This window comes from Neomonachus schauinslandi, chromosome X, assembly GCF_002201575.2.
Source record: "Neomonachus schauinslandi chromosome X, ASM220157v2, whole genome shotgun sequence".
Taxonomy (NCBI): Eukaryota; Metazoa; Chordata; class Mammalia; order Carnivora; family Phocidae; genus Neomonachus; species Neomonachus schauinslandi.
Genome location: NC_058419.1, coordinates 20,924,550 through 20,937,553, shown reverse-complemented (window position 1 = coordinate 20,937,553; position 13,004 = coordinate 20,924,550). Strand labels below are relative to the sequence as shown.

At 40.7% G+C, this 13,004-nt stretch overlaps 1 protein-coding gene across 2 annotated transcripts in view; it reads left to right on the top strand.

The window, feature by feature from the left end:
• OCRL (OCRL inositol polyphosphate-5-phosphatase) overlaps positions 1-13,004 on the top strand; it is a 52,866-nt gene that overhangs the window by 31,613 nt on the left and 8,249 nt on the right. Inside the window, exons 16-19 of one of the 2 annotated variants that reach the window (XM_044911969.1) lie at positions 1,545-1,655; positions 2,298-2,463; positions 2,728-2,963; positions 11,559-11,582. In XM_044911969.1, the coding sequence (XP_044767904.1) occupies positions 1,545-1,655; positions 2,298-2,463; positions 2,728-2,963; positions 11,559-11,582 (537 nt within the window). The remainder of the gene's footprint in view (positions 1-1,544; positions 1,656-2,297; positions 2,464-2,727; positions 2,964-11,558; positions 11,583-13,004) is intronic. The other variant, XM_044911970.1, reaches the window with a different exon arrangement.

Here is a 13,004-nt window from a genome sequence, read left to right as displayed (position 1 = left end):
CTGAATTAATCCTGTTGTATACCTGGTATTTTGGGAATGGTCTTACACTAGAGGTCCAGATACAACTTCTGGTATTAACTGTGGCAGGGAGCAACTTAGTTGATCTTTTTATATCTTGATATTCTCAACGATCAGAAGAATAATCCTTGCTTTGGTAGCTTTGCAGTTTGTTGTGAAAAGATGACACATGTAAAATACTTTATGAAAAAGCAGTTGCAAAATTTTATAAAAATATTTTAAAAGTATAAAATTCCTCTTAACCTAACACTATAGTGTGGACTCTAGTGATTGCTTGCTCCTCAGTTTTCTAAGCATTATGGTTTAGATATGTAAAAACCTTCCCAGTCTTTGAGATATTTGGCTCAGCTTTGATGCTCTTATTTTCCACATTTGATTTACAACCTTGTCTACATGCATCGGTCCTTTTTTTTTGATATTGAATTTGTAAAGTTTCCTATTCTAAAAAGAAACCGGGACCTCAGTAAGTTAAAATGCCATGTTAATTATGTTCATTTTTGGCATTGATTTGTATGAAGTTTTAATAGTGAAAAAAAAAAAACACACAGCTATATCAGGAAGCCAAATGTGCTGTGTCAGATGGGAAATGTTTTTGATCTATTAGTTGAAATGATTTGTTTGTCCGTTGTCATGCTTTTACTCTAATCTAGGGCATTTTGTATTGGCCGTTTTCTAAAATGGCCATAAGATCTATTTACTAACATACCTTTAGCGTTATATAATCTGTGCATTGACGTTATGATTCTTGGCATTGTGCATAGCAGCTAATAGAATTAAATGCTTCAGTCATTTTTTTTGCTGTTTCAATGCTTTGTGATCATTGTTAGAAATGGTAGTAGGTATGTCTTGACACTTCTTTTATGCAATGCAGGAAATAATTTTTGCCACAATTGTCACATTTCCCCCATCACCAAATAGCAATGGAGCAAGAAAATAATTTTCCCAAATACTACTGCCAAGCTTCTTAGCACCGAGGTTTGACTTTTCCAGGAAGTTAACCAGTTAACCTTATCTTTACCATAAAGTGGGTAATGCTGTAATGCTTACTTTAATTTATATTTGTTTGTGACATTTAAAAAAATTGTTAGACTCTTAGAGATTCAAGCTGAGCACACACAAGACTAAAATAAGGATCTGTTTTCTTTGAGGTAAAAGTTGTGGATGGAGTGATATTTCAGAAAGTGTTTGAGGATGTTTTTGCAATGTTTAAGTGATTGCTGTAACAACCCATTTTAAATTGTTAGGTAGTCTCAAGGGAAGATGAGCTAGGAGCATTTAAGACTGAAAAGAGGGGGGCGCCTGGGTGGCTCAGTTGGTTAAGCAACTGCCTTCGGCTCAGGTCATGATCCTGGAGTCCCTGGATCAAGTCCCACATCGGGCTCCCTGCTCGGCGGGGAGTCTGCTTCTCCCTCTGACCCTCCCCCCTCTCATGTGCTCTCTCTCTCATTCTCTCTCTCTCAAAATAAATAAATAAAATCTTTAAAAAAAAAAAAAAAAGACTGAAAAGAGGGTTTGTTTTCTTTCAGGTGAAGGTTGTGGATGAACGGAGGTATCGGAAAGTGTTTGAAGATATTGTACGCATTATGGACAGGATGGAAAATGACTTCCTTCCTTCCTTAGAACTCAGCAGGAGGGAGGTGAGCAAAAATCCATGGCTTCCCCATCTACTGCTCATCGCGGTTAGTACAGTGGAAACCATGTTTGGTAGAGGAGGCAGCACAGCAAAGTGGTGAAAACCGTGTGTGCTGGAGTCAAACTGCCTCCATTTGGATTCCAGCACTGTCATTTAGAGGCGCATGTCTAACTCTCTCAGAGCCACAGTTTCCTTTTCTGGTTAAAGGGGTGGTTGTGCGGATTACATGAGTTAATACATGTGAAGCTCTTAAAACAGCTCCTGGCGTGAAGTAAGCCCTCAGATGTTAGCCGCTCTTATTTAATATTTCAGAGTTGCTGGTTAGTTCATATCTCAGGAACCAGGACTGACTTGGTCACGGGATGAATGTCCTGACCCAAGGTTGGGTTACCCTCTTAGGATCTCAGGAACAATCCGAGTAGCCTAGAGAAGTAGCAAGAGCTGCCTAGTTCCTCCTCTGCTGGTGTGAATACAGTAGGAAATGAGAGGGCATGGTATACAGCTGGCTCAGTTGGTGAATGCATACAGCAGTTGCACACCTGGTTAATAATTACTTTATTCTTTATTCATATTCTCTATGGAATAATCCAACTGACATACTCCCCCTACTAGTGATGCATGTTTGTGTCTGTCTGTTATTCCCCAGTTTGTGTTTGAGAATGTGAAGTTTCGGCAACTACAAAAGGAGAAGTTCCAGATCAGCAACAATGGACAGGTTCCCTGCCATTTTTCTTTCATCCCTAAACTTAATGACAGCCAGTACTGCAAGCCATGGCTTCGGGCTGAACCTTTTGAGGGCTACTTGGAGCCAAGTGAGTTGTCCCTTTACCATTGTCTCTGCTTGCAATGTACCATCTCCCCATGACTCCCATGCCTCCCTTTGTTTAACTTCTTGTTTTCTAACCACATGTCTCTTACCTTCACTGTCATTATATTGCGGAGACCTCTTTTGTGTGTCCAGTGTCTCCTCCATCACTTGGTGATTTTTTAGAGGACACTACTTCTGTTGGTTCTCATCTCCCTTTTGCTCTTCCACCAGAAGTTTCTGTTACCGTGTGTCATTTCTTACATTTCAGATGAGACAGTGGACATTTCCCTTGATGTGTATGTCAGCAAAGACTCTGTGACCATCCTGAATTCAGGGGAAGATAAGATTGAAGATATTCTAGTCCTTCACCTGGATCGAGGCAAAGATTACTTCTTGACCATTAGTGGAAATTACCTCCCAAGTTGTTTTGGTACATCCTTAGAGGCTTTGTGCCGAATGAAAAGACCAATCAGAGAAGTTCCTGTCACCAAACTCATAGACTTGGTAAGAAACATTCTAAGACATGGAACCTCCTCTAGATGTAATTTTCATAATACTTAAGGGATGTCCTCATTGTCTCTATGCTTTCTCTTTTGTCGGGGTTGGGGGAATTGTCAGGTGATAAATAAGAACAAGAACGTCACTTTACTCTAGCACTACTTTCATTAGGTAAGCCTAAAAGGAAAGAGAAAAGAGCAATCCGTAATTGCCTCTTGTCAGGAATATAACATGTAATACTAAGTTCACTGAATTAGATTAAAGGCTCCCTTCTCAAAGGTCTAATGCTTATTTGTTATGCTCTTCATACTTTAAGTCACTCTTGTATAAATTAGCATGTATGCAAGGTACAGTAATGGGGGGGGCAGTATTATCCTCAGTAAACACATGAGAAAGCTGAGGCACGGAAACAAGAACTTGCGCAAAGTGGAATAAGTTAGTGACAAGTCTGTCCCCCAGACTTTCTGATTCCCAGTTCAGTAACTCCTCTGTATCATCATATCTAATCCCAAACTTGGCTGCATGTTGCAGATCAGACCCGTAAATGAACCTCAGAGTACCTGCCTCAGAATCCCCCAGGGATCCTTGAACAAGTACACATTCTCCACCACCACCCCCACTCACCTCTGGCAATGGAATCACAGCCACGGGGCGCAGGGCTTAGGAACCTGCATTTTATCAGCATCCCGGATGATTATAATGTGCCCTGAAGTTTGCTCCATGTTTAATGGGACACACTTAACAAAAGGAAGGAGTAGGATTTCCCCTCCCTGACACCAAGCTCTAATATCAGTGTCCTTATGGAAGAAATGCTTATTATTTTCAGTAACATAAACTGATTTAGTTCATCCTATTAAGAACTCTTCTTCTAGATGAAAATATTGCTGCACCCAAAGTGTACAGACCTCTTTGGGCTATAAAAGCATACTCTTGGTCTTTTACCAAAGAAAATGAGGCGATGTGACAGCCATACTTTATCATTTCTATTAGTATTCATGTTGATCCTTTCAGCCTCGCCAGAACAGTGATTTTATCATCTAGTGAGGAGGGCTAGACCAGCGCGCAGGCTGCTGGCTTGTCTGAATGGGATCTGTTCTGTTGCCATGGAATTGTTTTAGCTATGACTCAGGTGGCAGATTAAAACACTTGAGTCCAGTCCCAGCATTCTTTCTTGGAATTATACTTGTTTCCCTAGAGCTCTCATGACTGTGTGTATTACCTCTGTTTGAGAGAGAACCATTTTCTTCAGAAATTCACATCCTTACATTCTGTTATTTTTTATGATACTTGTTTTCTCTTTTACTACTATATTCTGCCTTTCAAATTTAATATTTCACCATTTAGGATATATTCCAAATGAAGTTTCCCCTTTTTTCCCTGCCCCCTTCCCTCCATCCTAAACACCATTTCCCAGCTTTCTTTTTTCCAACTTTTAATTATGAAAGTGGCAAATGTGCAGAAGAATGGAAAGAACAATACAGTGAACCCCCATGTGCCTTGCAGATAAAGATGTGTTTTTCTTTTTTTCTGCTGTACCATTTGAAATGAAGTAGTGATATGTGACTTCACTGGTGAACACATTAGCCTGCCTCTCTTAAGAAAAAAGACAATTTCTTTATAAGCACAATACCATTATTATGCCTAAGAAGACTAGCCACTCCATATTTCAGTTTCTCCAGTTGTCCCAAGAATTTTTTGATAGCTTTTTGCAGCCAAAATCTCATCTGGATTCATGTAATACCTTTGGTGAGGTCTCTGCAGTCTCTTTTATTTTATTTTTTTAAAGATTTTATTTATTTGAGGGGCGCCTGGGTGGCTCAGTCGTTAAGTGTCTGCCTTCGGCTTGGGTCATGATCCCAGGGTCCTGGGATCGAGCCCCGCGTTGGGCTCCCTGCTCCTCGGGAAGCCTGCTTCTCCCTCTCCCCCTCCCCCTGCTTGTGTTCCCTCTCTTCGCTGTGTCTCTCTCTGTCAAATAAATAAATAAAATCCCATGGGGCGCCTCGGTGGCTCAGTCGTTAAGCGTCTGCCTTCGGCTCAGGTCATGGTCCCAGGGTCCTGGGATCGAGCCCCGCATCGGGCTCCCTGCTCGGCGGGAAGCCTGCTTCTCCCTCTCCACTCTCCCTGCTTGTGTTCCCTCTCTCACTGCCTCTCTCTGTCAAATAAATAAATAAAATCTTTAAAAAAAAATAAATAAAAATAAATAAAATCCTTTTTAAAGATTTTATTTGAGAGAGCGAGCACGAGTGGGGGAGCAGAGGGAGAAGCAGACTCCCCACTGGGCAGGGAACCCAACTCAGGGTTCCATCCCAGGACCCCCAGATCATGACCTGAGCTGAAGGCGGATGTTTGACTGAGCCACCCAGGTGCCCCTCTACAGTCTCTTTTAGAGTAGAACAGTTCTCCCCTTTTATTTCTTTAATGACATTGACTTTTTAAGAGTCCAGGACAGTTGCCCAATCAAGGATCCACCATTTCCTAAATTTGTCTGTTTCCTCTTGGTAACTGTTTAAATTTAATCCTTTCATACTCCTTCCTTTCACTTTATTTCCTGTAAACTGGAAACATTTTATTTTTGGTCAGAGTTGGCAGAGGCATTACGATACCCTTTATTGTAATTGTCCTGTATTAATTAGAGTGACTGGAAGGAGGTTCAACCAGTGTGAAAATGTTTTATTTTGTTTAAAATATTATCAGGTAATTCATTGTTTGACCATGAATAGGAAGTAGCCAAAATCTTTAATGGAGTTAATGGGTCTGTAGGAAGCCCTTTTCCTTCTTTTTTGTGCACAAATGATTCGAGGTTTAAAAAAATAGAACCCTGATAATTTTTTCATTATGAAATTCTGAGTTCTTACTAAATTGTATATGTGTGGTCATCATTTATTCTTTTAAAGCTTTTATTTTGTAGAATATAGGGTTCCTTTTTTAAGTTTTCATTTATTTATTTGAGAGAGAGAGAGGGAGAACACAAAGGGAGAGTGAGAGAGAGAAGCAGACTTCCCGCTGAGCAGAGAGCCCAATGTGGGACTCCATCCCAGGACCCTGGGATCGTGACCTGAGCTGAAGGCAAAATATAGGGTTCTGATTCTTTTTTTTTTTTTTTTTAAAGATTTTATTTATTTGACAGAGAGAGACACGGCGAGAGAGAGAACACAAGCAGGGGGAGTGGGAAAGGGAGAAGCAGGCTTCCCACAGAGCAGGGAGCCCGATGCGGGGCTCGATCCCAGGATCCTGGGATCATGACCTGAGCCGAAGGCAGACGCTTAACGACCTGAGCCACCCAGGCGCCCCTAGGGTTCTGATTCTTTCCACAGCCTGTCACATTTTATTAAATTCCTGTATCTCATTGATGATAAAGTTATCCATATTAGTGTGGGGCAATAAACAAGAAATCTAAGATTATCTGTACCCCGTTTGTAATATCTTCCCACTCTGTTTTGACTTGATTTTGACCTACAGTGCTTTCTTATATTTGTTCATATTTGTTCCAAGACCCAAAATGATATTTCAGATCCCTTGAGATGATGCTATTAATAATGATACCTATTATCCACTATTACATTATTTACTCTAAAATTTTGGTGAAAACAGAAATCAGTTCAGTGCCTATGTTGACTTTCCATGTACTGTTTTCAGAAAGATTCTTGTGTCACACCCTCTTCGCACCAAATGTGGAATGAAATAACTGGCATAAGTCCTTTTCGTTCTTCTTGCCCTTCTCAATGACCGTGACTTTGCCACTACTAGCATAGTTGGAATTAGCACAAATGGCAAACAGAGGAGAATTTGTTTGTAATTTTCTTTATTCTTTTCCAGACTAAAGATAGATTTTTCTAGTTTTTTAACTAGCATATTAACTAGCACATAATCATCAATATTTATTCATTACACACTGAATACGAAGTATTACAGAGTTTATGTGGGTTCTGTAATTTAGTGGTGATGAAAGTTTACTTATGTGTACAATATGGCTAAATTCTAAATCAAGGTTAATAGGCAGTTTGGTTAAAGGTAATCTAAATATTAACTACTTCTACTAGCTGATGTCCAATGTGTTTGGTAAATCAATATTTTGGAAAGACATTTAGAATGAGAGTTGTGGAACTTGTAATTTGTATTAACAATAGATTCCTGTGCTGTTTACTCAAGCCTTATATGCTATAAAAGCTTATTGATCGACCAGCTAATTTCTATAAAAATCAATCTCAGAACCAGCCTATTTTGGCTTTTTGAATATTTGATTTATGTAACATTAACATAACTAGAAAGAAATTCAGCAGATAAGAATAAAGTGGACTAGAAAGGTGATTTGGGGTTCATCATAGAAGTATTTTGAGTCAAGTCCAAGTACTGAAGAAATATGTATTAACATATTGGGTGAGCAGGTTCTTCCAGGTGTAAGGGACATCATGAATAAATGTTAGAAGGTGAAAGCAAAAAGACCATATATGAAAAATTATAAGATTTCCCTGAGAAGAATGAAGATTTAAAAAAAAGAGTATGTGAGGCTGGTTGGGTGGGTTGGGAGCAGGGGATAGAGCGTCTTGAAGTCAACAGATGAGTGTGCTGGAGCCACAGGGCATCTACAACTATCAGAAGGCTTTTATGAGTACTATGAGGTTGGAGATTGACATATTTGGAGGAATAGTCTGGTGTTGCTTATAGATTGGACTAATGCAGAGACCAGGTTTGAACTTAATCAGATCTGGTTAAAGGTGTTGCTGGTAGATAGAGACAAAAAACGGTTGAGGGATGGGTGGACAGGCTATACTTGCTTGGGGACATGTTTATTTGGAGAACTATATCAAAGTGTGAAATAACAAGAATAACAGCTTGGTGATTATTTCATCCCTAGTGGTCTTTTCACTAAGTGTTTACTTCGTCTTACTGATCCAACCACTCATTTCTTATCCTGTTAGGTGTATAGTTTGTGTTTCTTCTCTTTATAGTTCACATGAACTAATCCTTTCTAGAACTTTGATATCCATTCAGTTTCCTGCTTTTTATTTTTATTTTTTTTTTTAATTTTTTTTTTTTATTTCCTGCTTTTTATTTTTAAAGTTGAATCTGCCTCTAAGTGACTCTTTTACATTATTTAACTGCATTTACTACTGGCAAAATTCCTCTATGGATGAATGTTGGAGTGAATAATGATTTGCAGTGCATTTGTAGCATGCCATGGTTGCCCCACTGGGGTATCCTGAATTAGGTTCCCTTTTTAAATGTGATCAACACACAGCCTTTTGCAGAGAGTGGGCAGGTCAGTTGAACTAAGTGATTATCAGTAACCTTAGGACTACCTTAGGAGTATGCTGTTTATTAGTGGAGGCTAAGTGATGTTTCTGTTTTCAGAATCAAGCCTAGTGTTAAAATAAATATTATTTACATCTACTATATGCCTGTAGCCTGAGAAGTAAACTCTCAGTGTAAATGTGCTGCTCCTCCACCAGTATCTAATCAAAGTCCTTTTGATTCTTCTCTCAGAGTTTTCTCTTTTATCCAGTCATTTTAAAAAATACATTATTTTCCCATTATTCAAGTGTTTACTCCTTTTTGACCTACCTTGATAGCCTTTTAAGAATTCCCTTTGCCTTGGGACATCTGAGCGTCTGCCTTCGGTTGGGGTCATGATTCCAGGGCCCTGGGATCGAGTCCCGCATCAGGCTCCTTGCTCAGCAGGGAGCCTGCTTCTCCCTCTGCCTGTCGCTCCCCGCCTGCTTGTGTGCTGTGCATGCGCGCGCTCTCTCTCTCTGACAAATAAGTAAATAAAATCTTAAAAAATAACAACAAAAAACAATTCCCTTTGCCTCTATCACTACCCTTTCATTTTTCCTCTTCAGGGCTGTCAAACTGATCTTCCTGTAATACAGCTTTGGGGCCTATCACTTCCTTAAAGGTAGTCAGTGACTCCCCCATCCCTACTAAATAAAATCCAAATTGCTTTACCTGTCATTCAAGTTCCCCTAAAGTCTGACTTCAACATTCCTTTTCATATTTATTTCCCACTGCTTTTCTCAACATTCCCCCAGGCTCCCTATAGAACAGATGACTGACTTTTCCCTACTCCCACCTTGGGATTTACCTTCTCTGAACCTGTGTTTATTTTCGCCCCTCCCACTTGTAGTGTCCCCACCCCATCTCTACTCTTTAAAATCCTATGAATCTTTTTTAAATTTTTTTTTTAAGATTTTATTTATTTATTTGAGAGAGAGAGAATGAGAGACAGATAGCAAGAGAGGGAAGAGGGTCAGAGGGAGAAGCAGACCCCCCGCTGAGCAGGGAGCCCAATGTGGGACTCGATCCGGGGACTCCAGGATCATGACCTGAGCCGAAGGCAGTCGCCCAACCATCTGAGCCACCCAGGCGCCCTAAAATCCTATGAATCTTTTAAGGGCTAGTTAGGCCCCATCTCTATTATAAAAAGTCCCCTGATAGCCCCAGCTGAAAGCTATCTCCTTCTTTTGAACCCCTGTTTTGTTTGTTTTTCCTATTAACCATTTATTGAGAACCCATATTTGTGAGTTATAACAATATCAGGCTATAAATTCTGGGACTTCTTACCCCAACTCAATTGCAAACCCAAGTCAGGGACCATACTGTTTTCTTCTGTATAGCATCATTTTTCATCCTCCCCCTCCAACACCCTCCAAAGGCATGCCTTGCACTAGTAGATGGTCACTGCTTGAAGAAAACTTATTTGAGGGCCTGGTTGGACAGGTTAGTATATGAAAACTCTGCCTAGTTTTACTCATTTTGTCATGTGTCATGTATTCATGGGAGGCAAAAGAGAGAAGTCTGTTAGGCAGGCAGGTTCTACAATTTCTTAATAAGTCGTCCTAAATTTTAAAAAAGGTTGTACTCCAAAAGTGTGTGAAATTAGATGTTTGGCACTCAGAATTTAACTTTTAAATTAAAAAAATATTGTAATTACAATATTATAAATATTGTATACTTCATAAAGCAATATTACTTTATTTTTATCTCACTTCATATGTGGTATTTAGAAGTGTAGGTAAACCTACAAGAGCCTGTTTAATTCATAATGTATCTAAAAATACTAAAATATCTACCCACCATATGTATAACAGTCATTTGGGGGAAATGCATTTAGCATTGCTATTTGGAACATCAGGAAACACATACTCCCCCGCCTCCAGCCTCCTGCACATCTTTCATAGTGAGATCGGGACTTCTCCTTTTACTGTCAGACCTGAGAAGTGTGATTTATACTCAGGTTCTTGGTGGCCCATGGCAGAATTGGGAGGATTCCAGTTGGGGGTGGCTGGGGAGGTGCTCGTCCACTGCACTACACTGCCCTGCCATGCCTGGATTTTAGGCTGCCTCCTTAACCCTACAAAGCAGATATTATTCTCCCTGTTTTAGAGATGAAGAAACTGAGGCTTTATGAAGTTTAGTCACTTGCCTGATGTCTGTACAAAATTAATCGGGGGCAGAACAAAGATTTGAACCCAGGGCTGTCTACCACCAGTGCCCGTGCTCTCTCTGCTAACCATGGTGCTTTGTTTCTCACTGTCTTTTTCACAGCTTTCCCCTGCCTCTCTGCCCAGGAAGCAGCCAGATTGTACTTTTTGAGTTGTCTAGGGGACCATAGTGGTAATGACTGTAGAGTCCGTCAGACCTGAGTTCTAATCCTGATCCTGCCACTTAATACCTAATAGTATGACCTTGGGCAAATAATTTAAGCTCTCAGAGCCTCGGCTTCCTCATCTGTAAAATAGGAATAATAGCTACTTTGCACACTTGTGCAGACTAAATGACACTGTCCATGAGCACTTTACGTACTTCCCACTACATGGCATGTGCTCCCTACATGACGGCAGTAACTATCGTTGCGGTGCTTGTTATTGGATTGTAATAAGAGCACAAAAGATGGGAGACCATTAACAAGGTGCCTTTTTCCTTCTCCCTTGCTGCTTCTTCCTCTTATACACTATAGGAAAACATGATAGGGGGTAATGATGGGTCTTCTGGTCCACAAAGGTCTGAAATGAAATAAATTTACAATTGAGAGGGGCCTCTATGTTTGGGGACTCTCAGGTCCTTTGAAGAGGGGAATAGGTATGGGGTGAGGGAAAAGAGTGTGGGATACTGCCTGGGGGGCCAACTAGGGTGAGAGGAATGGCAGTACAGAGGGGAGAAGCCAATCGTCTCCTTCCGAATGCTGCCATCGGACTCCCATTCACCCATCGGGTGGCATTGGTATGAGGTAAGAAGCCACACAGTGTAGCAGCAGGGCCTGCCTCCAAGTAGCACGTGGAAAGGAGCCACCATTGGGCATTTGGCCAGGTCAGCTGTCAGCTGCCAAAGGACACAAAAGTCTAGGACTACGCATGTATGTTTCTTGAGTGATAATCTCAGTAAACTACATGAAAATTTAATATGTGTAGTAGAGAACTTTGCATATGAGAACATGTTCCATTTTCAACAATAATGATTTATTTGGAAAATTTAAAGCTGTTTAAAGTGTACGTATCTAGTAAGCTAGTGAGTTCTAATAATACTGATCTGTTTCTAATTCTGTAAATTAATTCAAGTAAATTTCTGTCTGTCAATGACTTTCTTTTCCTGCTCTGCTCTCAGGAAGAAGACAGCTTCCTAGAAAAGGTAATGCAATCTATGGGTGGTTATGTGTTTCCTGGGCTTGATTAACAGTTAACTGTGGTTCCTGGAATCTGTCCCTAGTCTTTCCCATGTCAGAGTCCTCTGACTCCATAGGACTCCACCAAAGTCCTGTCAGCTGTCTCTAAAGTGTGTCTGCAGGCACAGAAGAGATTTTTGCTGCACCAGTCATCACTGAGACCCAGTACATAAAAAGTACATAGGACTCCAGTTCCAGATTTGTATGTTTAAAATGAGAAGTAATTAAGAGCTGTCTTGATATATCTGAAAGCTCATGAGGTGGAGGAGGGTACCACTTAGCTGTCCTCTGTTTCCAGTGATAGTCAAACCAGAAGTGGATTTCTGTTGCATTAAGAATGATTTGGGGTTAGTGGCAATAATGATTAATTACTGAAAGAATACACAGATGTATGGTTAAGAAACGGAGCATAGAGGGGCGCCTGGGTGGCTCAGTCGTTAAGCGTCTGCCTTCGGCTCAGGTCATGATCCTGGGGTCCTGGGATCGAGCCCCGCATTGGGCTCCCTGCTCTGCAGGAGGCTTGCTTCTCCCTCTCCTACTCCCCCTGCTTGTGTTCCCCCTCTCGCTATCTATCTCTGTCAAATAAATAAAAATAAAATCTAAAAAAAAAAAAAAAAGAAACAGCATAGAGTCATCGAGCTGAACAAGATCAGAAGGGATCATCTGGTCCAGCGCTGTGCCTTCAGACAGGGTAAGGTGTTTTCTGCATTCTAATAGACAAGACAACCAAGGTCCAAGAAGGTTGAAACACTCACTCAAGTCCTACTGCTCCTGACAGCAGGGGTGTGGGGCAGAGGGGACTAGAACCCAGGTCTCCTGAATACCTAGTGAAGGAAGCTAGTGAAGCACTCCTCCAGTGCTGGGCCACCTTCCATGTTCAGGCTGGAGGGTGTCTGGCTCCATACAGGCCTATCAAGTAGAGAAACGTGGGCTTGAAAAACATTCTTAAAGCACTGTCACATACTATCTAATGTGATCTCCCCATTTGGTGGAGTTTAATGCATTTTGATGATGGGGATGGTGTACTGTTTTCTGCAGTAGTTATTAGCACTATGGTTTCAAAGTGTGGGCTTCTCAGGCACCAGATGTGTCTTGTTGAAAGAAAACAAAGTGTGCCTGATTTCCCTTTGAAAATTAGAATTCAGGATAATTTGTGGACCTTTGAGAAAGTATTGTTTCTTGTGCATGATCTTTCTCTAGACTTTAGAGACACAAGTATGACATTTTGTATTATCACACATGAATTTGAAAATGGATAGTGGATGATGTATATAACCTACTGACATTTTATTAACCTTTTTAAACCACTAAGGATTGAGGCGGTTCTGCTTCCCAGCCCTTCCTTGTTAATAGTAGGCCATGTTGTCTTTTCATCTCAGACAGTGCCT